The sequence below is a fragment of the Bos javanicus genome, chromosome 6 (assembly GCF_032452875.1).
Source record: "Bos javanicus breed banteng chromosome 6, ARS-OSU_banteng_1.0, whole genome shotgun sequence".
Lineage (NCBI taxonomy): Eukaryota > Metazoa > Chordata > Mammalia > Artiodactyla > Bovidae > Bos > Bos javanicus.
The window spans coordinates 37,465,644-37,477,827 of NC_083873.1; the positions used below are offsets into that span (position 1 = coordinate 37,465,644).

The 12,184-nt window shown below is 47.5% G+C and overlaps 1 protein-coding gene across 3 annotated transcripts in view; it reads right to left on the minus strand.

The window, feature by feature from the left end:
- Positions 1-12,184, minus strand: part of FAM184B (family with sequence similarity 184 member B) — a 120,540-nt gene that overhangs the window by 1,817 nt on the left and 106,539 nt on the right. For 2 of the 3 annotated variants that reach the window (XM_061419754.1, XM_061419753.1), the window contains 6 exons: positions 10,885-11,048; positions 7,602-7,780; positions 5,496-5,642; positions 3,211-3,328; positions 1,390-1,494; positions 429-628 (listed from right to left, as the gene is read on the minus strand). In XM_061419754.1, the coding sequence (XP_061275738.1) occupies positions 429-628; positions 1,390-1,494; positions 3,211-3,328; positions 5,496-5,642; positions 7,602-7,780; positions 10,885-11,048 (913 nt within the window). Of the gene's footprint in view, positions 1-428; positions 629-1,389; positions 1,495-3,210; positions 3,376-5,495; positions 5,643-7,601; positions 7,781-10,884; positions 11,049-12,184 lie in introns of those variants that run through there. The other variant, XM_061419755.1, reaches the window with a different exon arrangement.

Genomic DNA, 12,184 nt, shown 5'->3' on the forward strand with positions numbered 1-12,184 from the left:
TCTAAAGAATGACCTATTTCCCTTCTCATAGATAATCTTTCTTTTTGGCTGAGTTGCAGTTTGTCCAAGGCAAGGCTTGTTTTGTTATTCTTTGTATCAGCCCAAATGCTGGGTATTTAACAGGTGCCAGAAAGGAATTCTAATTTCCCTCTTGTCTACAGAAAAATGGAATAATAGCTTTGGCCCTCTGCGTGCATGCTGAGTCACTTCAGTAGTGTCTGACTCTTTGCAACCCATGTATCATAGTCTGCCAGCCTCCTCTGTCCATGGGATAATCCAGGCAAGAATGCTGGAGTGGGTTGCCATGCCCTTCTCTAGGAGATCTTCCCAAACCCAGGGATCAACCCCGCCTCTCTTACGTCTCCTGCATTGGCAGGAAGGTTCTTTGCCACTAGCACCACCTGGGAAGCCCAGCTCTGGCCCCCTACCTTGTGGCAGTTTGCACATCTAGAGATGGCGTGGGTTTGTAGGGCCGGCCACAGCTGGGACCTGGGTCCAAGCTGGGTGACTTAGTTATCGGAGGGGCATTGATCCTGGAGCTCAGGTCACCACTCAGAAAGTTCTTAGCATAGGAAGCGAGGTTTGGCACACTGACCACTCGGCTGGGCACTTCCTCCATCTTCTTTTTCTGTTGGTATTAAAAGAAAGGCCTGTTAGTGCCACCTAAAAGAAGCATTATTGTAAAAGTAGGTAAGCCTGCCATGCCAGAATTATGTGAGCCAGAGACAATACTTTTATTTATATATTGCATGTTGTTGTGCTTTAAAAAAGGCTCACAATCTCTATCCAAAACTTCTGGCAGCAAATGTATGTTTTCATTTAAAGTTTTTAGATTTTAAAAGGCACCCTCAGCAGAAGCTGGCCCACGCTGTCCTCAAATACATTAATATTTCTGGAGTGAACCTTACATTTTGTCACATGAAGAGGGATATATAAAAATTATAAATGAGCTCACATGAATTCAACTGGAGGTAATGAATTACCAAAAAATAGAAACTTTTTAGTGCTTTAGGATTTTGTGATAGCAGATGAGAAATCTGGATGTGACTATTCTCACTGTAATACATTGCAAAAATATAAAAGGAAGAAAAAGGTGAAGTGAAGGATTCTTGCCCTTCTCCTTCCTATCACCAAGATATAGCCACTATTAGTAGTGACACATATATAAAAAGTTTGGAAAATTTAAAAAACTCATAAAAATTATACATAATCTGCCTTGTCAGATATAAACAGTTTGCTAGTAATTTGTACTATCTCCTGAGGGTCTTATTTTCAATGAATATTTCTCTAAATGAATGCTAGACTGTTGATAAATAAGCTACCATTATCTTTGGGGAAAATGAAGCCAGCAGAATTCTGTGATGCATTGGAACCAGTAGGACCAATTACCTTCATGGAAGGGGTCAAATACCCTGGGTGAGGATTGAAAGAGAAGGATCGATTCCGATGGGACATTGCGCTGGGGAACGCTGCATAGTGAAATCTTCTCTCCTCCTGGAAAAACAATACGACTGAGTCTAAATGAGCCTAACTACACAGCACGCTGAGTTTGATTTGAAGGAAGATGGCTGTGTGGGGGCAGATTACAGAGAGGAAGAAAGATCAGGGAAAAGGGGAAGTCAGTGGGAATCAAATTACAATCCACTGAGGCTTTGAGGAAGCACCTTTATTTCTGGGGCCTTTGTATCCCCAGCCCCTCTTGTAAAGGAAAGGGCAAGCTTATTTGGAATGCCTTAGGGAAATCAGAGATCCAGGTACTCTTAGCATCTGAGAAAAGTCTACTGCAGAAAGTTATTAGCTAAGGCAAAATAAAAAAACACCCAGGTACAATTGTTCTATGGGTCTTCTTGGCGGCTCAGTGGTAAAGAATCTGCCTACCAATGCCAGAGATGTGGATTCAATCCCTAAGTCAGGAAGATCTCAGAAGGAAATGCAACCGACTCCATTATTCTTGCATGGGAAATTCCATGGACAGAGGAGCCTGGTGGCCTACAGTCCATGGGGTTAGACAGTCTAAAAGAGTTGGACATGACTTTGACTAAACAATAACACAATCGCTATATGGTCAATCTTTTATCTGTGTCATTTTCCACAGTTTTTCTTTTCAGATGTCTTGTTTTTAAAATAAGGTCCAGTTGTAAAATTTCATCTGTAAAAACATTGATAAGTATTTCTAAGAGATAAGGACTCTTTACAAAACATAACCATGATGCTTCTGTCACACTTAACAAACAATTCCTTATTGTGTGTTAGTCGCTTAGTCAAGTCTGACTCTTTGCGACTCATGGACTGTAGCCTGCCAGGCTCTATTGTCCCTGGAATTCTCCAGGCAAGAATGCTGGAATGGGTTGCCATTTCCTTCTCCAATTCCTTATTAGTATCATCTAATTTTCAGTTAGTGGGTTAAGTTTTCCTCATCATCTTGACATGAAGCAGTGTGCCTGGGGAGCAGGAGGGTGCAAGGATGGGTGTGAGTTACAAGTGTGTGTGTGTGTTGTGGGAGGATGTGTAGCTGTGTAAGCCACTATAAGACCATTGATTTTACTCTGAGAAGGACAAGGAGCCATAGGTAGTACTGAACAGAGCTGTGCTGTGATCTGTCTTACATTTTACTAAAATTACCCTGGTTGCTGTGAGGTCAGCAGAGTAGGGTGAGGCTGGAGTGAGTGGGGAGTCCAAAGGACTCTCACTGTAAGAGGCAGTGGGGCCTGGACCAAGGTGGCAAAGGGAGAGACACAGGGAAGTGGCTAGACTTCTCATGTGGCTAACTAGCTGACCCATGTGGGCCACGCCGACAGAAGCAAGTGTATCAGCCAATGTCCCCAGAGCTAACTGTAAACCACTGGGAGCTGGCTTATAGAGAACTTTCAACCAAAGCGTGGAGCACAGGAAGGCTGGACAAATCCTAAAGCAATGGTCAAAGTGAGGAGACAGGGATGTGAGGTCCAAGTCATTCCAGATTTTCCCAAATTCTATAGGTTAGCAAAACCAATACCAACAAACAGGCAGATGGTGTAGGACTTGGGAGCAGAGTGATTATTTTTGCTTTCTACTTTCCTGTGTTAATTTTTTCTAGTGAGCATGTGTTATTTTATATAACAGGGAAACAATAACCGAGGACCTTTTGTAAGGTGGTTTGAGGTTATCAGGAATACAGTTTTAGGCCCCCAGGGAAGTGCCAGGCTAAAGTGAACGCCCCTGAAGCCTCACCGTGAGCTGCTTGATGATCTCCTCCCTCTCCTTCAAGCGGGTCTGCAGACGGCCTATGAGCTGAACGTCCTCCGGCCTGGATGCCCCCTTCCCTGGCTTCTCTCCGGAATCTTTCAGTCTGTTTCAAGCAGGCATGCAGTTAGCCCCCGTGCCGCAATGACTCAACTGCGAGGAGGGAGATGTGGACATGATGGGGATGCTGCCATGTGCTTGGCCTGGCTGGCTACTCTCTGTTCACCAAAGGGGAAACTGAGGCCCAGGGTCAGCCAGTGAGTTGGTTGCAGAGCTCCAGGTGGATGGAGCCCAGGACCCCAACTCCCAGTCTGACATGTGTCATTCCTGGGCTGTAGGGCCCAGGAATCAAAGATCTGTGCACATAGATGTCACATTCACTGGGGCTTCAAGAACCAGGGAAGTTTGGGGAAAGTGGCCTTGGCTGGCAAATGTCCCCACTGCTGCTAACGACAGCAGATTGTGCTAATACAGATGTGGTTCTATCGCCATCTCCTGGCAGCCAGAGAGCACGGCATGAGCTGGTTCTGCAAAATAGCGGGGTAGCAGGTACCCACAGCCCTTTCAGTGTGAAGCTGGAGAGAAATAACCTGTGGACGGTGGTGGAGGGAGGGGGGCTGCAGGTGATCCACTGACTAGTTGATAAGAGGCCAGGGCTTGGGGTGAGAGGACCCGGGCTCTTAACCCAGTTCTGTTTTTTTTTAGGTATGGAATGGGTATTTTGCCCATAACCCTCAGTTCCTTCTTTAAAATGGGCATGAAACTGGGTGGTTGTGAGGATTCAATGAGATAATGTATGCCTGGCACATGGGTAAGAACCCATTAGATGGTAGATGGTAAAACCTACTCCAGATTTTGGATGATTTGCTTTATATTGGAGACAGTTGGGGACAGTTTTTAAAAGCACAAGTTAAGGGTAAGACAGGTGACATGTAAAGTTACTTAGTGCTGCTTGACCTGGTCACCTTGTCACTAACCCTGATCCCCCAGTCTCTTCTCAGCAGTCAGAAATGACCCTGTTAAAAGGTGAATCAGAAGCTCTTGCTTCTGAAGCAAGGGCTTCCCCATGCACTCCACACAAATACACCCAAACCCGTTCTCACTCAGTGGAGCATCTTCTTTATCCCTCCCAGTTATTCTGCCAACCTTAGTTCCTACCATCACTCTCCCATTCATTCCACTTAAGCCTTCTGGCTGTTTGGTCTTGGAGGCAGGCCCCAGGGCCTTTGCAGTTGCTGTTCTGTCTGATTGGAAGCTCTTGGTCCAAATATCGCTCTCATTTCCATGCCTCCTTATGCTTAAATGTCACCTCCTTGCCCACCCTTGGCACTCCAGATATTGATCCTGTTTTCCTTATAGCATTTTCACTATCTGTTATGAAGTTTAATATTTGTTTGTTTACTCTTTGTCAGAATCTCCATCTAGAATTTGTGAGTGCTGTGAGAGCACAGTTTTTGTTTTATTCCCACTGTAACTCCAGAACCTAAAACAGTGCAAGGCACACAGAAGGCCCTTAACAATTATTTGTTGAATGAATAGATGAATGCTTGCAAGAAGGGCTCTTCGTTTCTTAATCTGTCCATGGGAATAAGCCTCTACCTTTAAGAACTTCTGTGAGAGCAAAAGAGACACAGATGTAAAGAACAGACTTTTGGACTTTGTGGGAGAAGGCCAGGGTGGGATGATTTGAGAGAATAGCACTGAAACATGTATATAACCATATGTGAAATAGATCATTAGCCCAGGTTCAATGCATGCGACAGGGTGTTCAGGGCTGGTGCACTGGGATGACCCTGAGGGATGGGATGGGGAGGGAGGTTGGAGGGGTTTCAGGATAGGGAACACATGTACACCCATGGCTGATTCATGTCAATGTATGGCAAAACCACCACAATGCTGTAATTAGCCTCCAATTAAAATTAATTAAAAAAAAAAAAGAACTGCTGTGAGGATTAAATGAGATGATGCATATTAGGGGGAAAATGCTCATAAAAAAAGCAGCCTTGATCCTTCTGATTTCTTCCAAGCGTGAGGGTTAAACCATGCTCATTCCTCACAGATTAACAGTGCCCTGCATGAGACAGGAATGTTGTCTCTCATAAAAGGACGGGTGACCAACCTTCCCAGTTTGCCTGGAACTGAGGCGCTTCTGGAACTCAGGACTTCTAGTTATAAAACTAGGAGAGTCCCAGGGACACTGGGATGAGTTGGTCCCCCTAGCAAAATGGTACATCTACAAGTCCCTCCCAGCCTGGGGCCAAAGCCTCACTTACTCGGTTTCCAGGGCAGCCAGCCGGGCCTGGAGCCGGGCTTGAGCACTGCTGAAATCAGCCACCATGGCCTGCATCTCCTTCCGGTGTTCCTGGCGCAGGATCTCCACCTCCCGGGCCCGCTGGGCTTGCTGATCCTCCTCCAGCAGCCTGGAGGGGTGGGGGTGTGGGGTGGGAGGAGAAGCACAGCTGGGCTTGCTCAGGCATCTAGCAACTGAACTTCTAGGGTACTGGAGTTTCTCCCCACTCTGCTGGGTGGCCTGCAGAATCTGAGGTCAGGACATGGTGGGAAGGAGACCTGGGTTCTCTGAGTTGTGGGGACCAGAATAAACCCATCTTGCAGGACACCTTCTCAGCACCTTCCACCCCAGCATTCCACGAAGGACCTGAGCACAAAGGGCAGCCTTCAAGGGGAAAGGTGGGAGGACAGCTCAGGAAAGGAGTCCCAGAAAACACTGGGGAGCAGGTGGGGAGGCCTGGAGGCTGAGATTCTTAATCAGAATTGCCGACTGTTGGGACTCTGAGAGCTGGGAGACCTGCAGTCCAGTCTGGAAAGGCAGGGTGTGAGAGTGGCTAAGAGAACAGCATTTAGGCTACCAGTGTCCATCCATGACCTCCCCCATCACTTCCTAGTTGTGTGACCTTGGGCAAGCTAGGCTTGGCTCAGTTTCTCCGTGTGACTGACAATAGGGGCTACCTTGTAGGGTTATTGCAAGGATGAAACATGTTAATCCATGTCCAGGACAGCCCGTTGCACAAAGTATATATTTGACCATCAGCTATTAATATCACTTTTCTTAACCTTGGGGTGGGGCACTAAGGGATCCACAGACCAGCCTGAGGGCTTGACACCTTCCAAAAGTACATGCATATTTTTGTGTGAGGATACCCTTCTCCAGGAGAGGGACTGTTGCTTTCCTCATTTGGAGGAAGCTGTAACCGGAAATAATTAGGAACCCCTACTCTGGTCCAGTGTCCTTATTCCAGTGTTAAATGGTGAGTCCCTAATTGAATTTAAGGTGCTCCATCTTGGCAAGTGGGTTCATGGCTATTCTCAGGCCTACTTTCACTTGATCTTTATGCTGGAAACTGGGACATTCAAACGGAGAAGGCAATGGTACCCCACTCCGGTAGTCTTGCCTGGAAAATCCCATGCACAGAGGAGCCTGGTAGGCTGCAGTCCATGTGGTCGCTAAGAGTTGGCATGACTGAGCAGCTTCACTTTCAGTTTTCACTTTCATGCATTGAAGAAGGAAATGGCAACCCACTCCAGTGTTCTTGCCTGGAGAATCCCAGGAACAGGGAAGCCTGGTGGGCTGCCATCTATGGGGTCGCACAGAATCGGACACGACTGAAGCGACTTAGCAGCAGCAGCAGCAGGGACATTCAAACACTGGGGTGAAATGGATAAGTGCCTTCAAAGATACAAATTACCAAAGCTTGCTCAGGAAGAAACAGATAACCTGAAAAGTCCTATATCCATTAACAAAATTAAAGTTGTAGTTATAAACTTTCCATCAAGGTGAAAAAAGGCTGTGAATTCAGGATGGAAAAAGGGCTATCCAAGCTAGATAAGAAAATCATAGTTATCACTACAATTTACCAAGTACCAGGGTCAGTCCGTTGTAAGCATCTTCCTATATGTTTCACTGCATCTACAATAGCCCCAAGAGAGGTAGTGTTTCCTAGTTTACAGGTAGGAGAGGTTAGCAGACTTGCCCAAGGTCACACAGCTATTAACAGGAGCACACAGCACTGTTTTTTAAACTATGCCACTGCACCATCTCCCTAAGGCTGGTTTTAAGGATACTTTTGGTATTAAGTTTGATTCCATAAATTTCCTGATCTGTAGGGAAATAGGGTAAACCCAGCATCGACCCCTCCCTCTACTTCAGGGCTTATCCTCTGCAGCAGTTTTGAGATCTAGAATTCCTAGACCACTGATACCTTCCATGGGTCAAAGGAGTAACACCAGTGAAGTCCTGGCTACTAGGGAGTCTTTTCTTTGGGAAGATGCCGATGGTGTAACCTAATCTTAAACCCCAGAGGCTCACTAAGGGGCAGAGTTGGGAGAGAGGGAGGGAGGGAAGCTGGGAGCCTCAGCCCGACCTGCTCTGGTCGCGGAGCTGCAGCGCCTCCTGCTGGTGCTGTTCCACCTCGGCCTGCAGCCGCTTAACTGCCTCCTTGAGCTGCGAGTTCTCCTCCCGGAGGCTGCATCCCTCGCTGGGCTGGAGCTCCGCTGCGCTCTTGCCTTTGGGGGAGCCCGCCTGGCCCAGGCCGCCCTCCTTCTGGGGAGAAAGCAGCCAGAAGAACCGTTTGCAGGAGACTCAATGGCAGACAAGGGCCATAGATGTACCGCGGCAAAGACCCAGCTTAGAGCCCAAATTCTGCACTTGATTCAGGAGCTAATGTCTAGTCTCTTGAAGTTTTCAGCTTTGAGAGTTGGCCAAACTTGGCTCTAGAAAAGTCGAATGATTCTGGTGAGCCAAGAATGTGGCTTCAATCAAAACAAGCCCAACACTCCACTTCTGTGGAGTCTATGTGTGTTGGGGGGTGGGAGGTGGCGGGGGTGGGGGGGAGGGGGGAATGTCTCGTGTCTCTTCTTGTAAGGACATTAATTCACTAGTTATCCCCCAAAGTTTCATTTCCAAATTCCATCATATTGGTGATTAGGGTTTTAACATGTAAATCTGGGGCAACACCACAGAGGGCAGAGGAAGGGGAGAGTGAATATTTGCTGAAAGATAACGATCTATCACACCTCCTCCCAAGATTCTGGAAGAGTGAGTCTGGATAGATCTCAGCCCTGTGTCTTCTGAGAAAAGCTTCCCAGGTGATTCTGAGGCCACCGCAGTTATAATCCACTGCCCCACACTTGCCCTCGCCCGTCTCTTTACCTAGAGTGCCCTCCACACCCAATCATTCCTGCCTTGGTGATACTTTCTCATCTCCTTGGGGGAGAGGCAACGAGCTTTCTTTTCTCTGAGAGCCAGATCCCATCTGTGTAGAGGTTACACAGAAGTGCACTGATTTGCTGAAGTGCTGTTTTTCTCTATCAGACCAGCAAGTGGAGAAAAGGAAGGAGCCATCTCCACTTGAATCTTCCCAATTCTATACCACCTAGCACAGTGTCTGGAATTCAGTAGGTGCCAAATGAATGCCTGCTGTGAAATGATGCTTGAAATGCCAAGGTTCAGACAGAAATATAAAGATTTATGTGCAACATTAAATGGGGGCACAGTTAATCCCCGATTGGTGAATGTAGCAGTTTTCAAGGCCACGCAAACGTGCCTGAAGGTTTGTGCGCCTGTTCCTTCCACACGAAGACTGAACAGCATTGCAGATGGGGCATGCGTGGCCTAGGCCCCATACTTCTTGCTTCCAGCCCTGGGGCGCACATGGTGTGGGACACTCATGGGCACCACCTGGCACTCACATCTGTGTGACCCAGAAGTGCTGAGTTAAGGTTCTGTGGGGCCACCCTTGACTAGAGGGAGAGAGAAGCTGACGGGTAAATCCATCCCTCTCTGTCCTTGGCTGGGACAGATTTGAGAATTATTTCATGGGGCTCTCAGAAGATCCCAGTGGATGGAACACCACTTACCTGCAGTGGTATCCATCAGTGCATCCTTATATTCTGCCTGCCCCCTCACTGCTGCCCCTTCATTCCTGCTGCCTGGAGTTATTCCTTCTTATGAATACATTTCTTCTCTGTGTGGGAGATCATCCAGAGTCTGCTGTTTCTCCATGACTGTTCAGGGCTTCCCTCCAGTGAGATGTAGGTGAGGCCGGCACATTGATGACCAGGTACTGTCTCTCCACCCAGCCTGAGTCTCTATCTATAGCCCTCAGGTGAGCCTGTGACTCACTGCAGTGGGCCTATCACTGAACCCTCCAGCCACCAGCTGTCACCATCCCACACTTCCCCTGTCCCCTACCATAGGTCCAGGTGGCTCCCACCAATCTAGAACATTTAATGGATCATGTTCTGTTTTTCCTCTGCTAGACTTTACCACGGAGAAGGCGATGGCACCCCACTCTAGTACTCTTGCCTGGAAAACCCCATGGATGGAGGAGCCTGGTAGGCTGCAGTCCATGGGGTTGCGAAGAGTCGGACACGACTGAGTGACTTCACTTTCACTTTTCATTTTCCTGCATTGGAGAAGGAAATGGCAACCCACAGCAGTGTTCTTGCCTGGAGAATCCCAGGGACGGGGAGCCTGTTGGGCTGCTGTCTATGGGGTCGCACAGAGTTGGACACGACTGAAGTGATTTAGCAGCAGCAGCAGACTTTACCAACTGAGCTGAACTCACTGTGATATATCAGTTGTTAATAATTCTCATTCAACACAGAAATTGTGTTCAGATTCTCAGTACCAGCAAAATCTGGAATGAATGATCCCCATGTTCCTCTGATCTTCAGCAGGGCTGGGACACCAACTAGTCATGGCCATTTGCGTACTCTGGTGGAGACTCTTCTGTGTGCAGAGCTGTGTGCCAAGTGCTGGGGCTGGGGTGGACTGAGATGGACAGACATGGCTTGTTCTAAAAGGACTTGTAGTCCGGTCGAGGAAACAAGGATATCCATGTAGCGATGGGTCCCTAACAGGACAGGCAGTAGATGCGGGTGCCAGCTGAGCTGCAGTAACAGGAAGTGCTCCAGGCACTCAGAGGGTGGAGAGAAGTCATGGGTGTGGATGGGAGACCCCCAGCCTGGAAGGATCAGGGAGGAAGGGTCCCAGGCAGGGGGGAGGGCACACGCAAAGGCACTGAGGCAGGAGGCAGAGGCCACATTTAGAGTAGAGAGGGAAATGCAGCCAGTGGCTGAAGGCTTTTCAACATCAGACTGGATACTGGGAGCTTATTCTGATAGCAGCAGGGAGCCACTGAAGGCTTTAGACAGAGGTGCCTTAGATGGATACCTGAGGCCCAATGTGGTGGGCTAGGGAGAGATGTCTGGGTTGTTAGGGGGTCCCTGTGCTACCTAGCAAGGTAGGAATTATGGATGGGCAAGAAGGAAAATGATGAGCCAAGTCTGACCAGAAAGTTCAGAGCTTTAGTGACAGAAAGACATCCCCCATTCATGGGAACAAGGGACATCTAGGCAGGAGTCTGTTTGGTGAGGTGTTCTGAGAAATTTTGTGCAGGTCAATGGAGTGATCCAGATGGGCTGTCTGTAGCGCCTGTCTGTCACCAACACCCTGAGATGCTATTTCATCTGAATTTAAAATAACAGGCTGTACTTAAAACTTGTTTTTGCTTTCCAGAGATGGGAACCTGCAGGCTCATGAAGTATCCCCCAGGCCTGTGGAAGGAGAGGGGGTGAAAGAGCACTTGGAACCTCTCCCTGATGCTGCTCCAAGAAGGGTGTGGGCAGGGCAGGGGTGCTGACCTCTGAAGTCCCAGCATGGTCCTCGCTGTCCCCTGGACACTGGGTGATGGCCTGGCGTCTGCCCATGCTGTCCAGGGCCCTCAGCTCAGTCTGCAGCACCTCCAGGTCCTTCTGGTGCTCAGAGCAGGCAGCCCGCTGCTCTGCCAGCTCCTGTCTCAGGGACTCTGCAAAAGGAAGAGCAGTGGAAGGTCAGGGGCATGCTGAGGCCAAAGTCTGGGGTGGGTTAGGGTGGGGAGCAGCTGTAGGTGTTGGTTCACGTTCCCCAAACTTACCTGTTTCAAGAGAACAGCAACAGTAATACCATTTATAGAGTACTAAATGTGTTAAGCCCTTAAAAAGTGTTTTCAGTGAAACCCTACAACCATCCTATCCAGTATTATCCCTCCCACTTTATGATGAAGGAACAGAACCTCAGAAAGGCTGAGCAGCCCAGAGCTATACTGCTAATAAGTCATAGTGTCAGAAATCAACACTTTCCGTGGTTCTTCTTCCCTCAGAATCACCTGCTTAACCATTGCTAGTTGGTTAGGATCGGGGGTGGGACAGCCTGAATCCAGAGCTGAACCCTGAGGCAACACTTGGCCTCAGCACCAAGACAGAAAATTAAGAACAGGGAATTAGCATATGACCCAGTGGCCTCTTCTTGAAGTACAGGTCTCAAATTGGAAATGTTGACATATATTTATGCTAATTCTCAAGGAGACAAACAATCACAGGTTCTCCTTCTCATGGATGTAAGTTCCTAGCTGGATTGTGGACAGCAGGGAGGGGATGGCATATCATCCCAACAGAGTCATTATGAAAACCAGAATCATCCAGGAGAAACGTACATGCCCTCCTTAACTCAGGGACCAGTACAACCAGGAAGTACAATTTCTCCTCTGAGGATTGTGGGTGATTTCTGATAGTGTGACACTTCCCAGCATGATCAAAAGGCAAATAAAATAATCATTTCAAAAAGAACATTTTCTGATGGAGTAGACCGTATTCAGTGAGTTATTAATTTTTAAAGAGAATATGATTTTCAAGTGCTAGTAAATTTGATACTTTATTTTCCATTATGGACTTTTGAGACTTTATATTTTAGTTATTGCAAATTACTTTTGAAACATTGTTCCAATAATCCCAGACACCATAAGATACATAGTACAGGACTCAGTATAGAGCAAGTGCTCAACATATATTTGTAAAATAAATAAAAGATGTTTAGAGTGAAAATTAATGATATTATGAAAGTGTCCCAGTTGTAAAAGATTTCCCACAAGTTTACTATGCTTCCCTGAAAGGACAGTATTTAAAC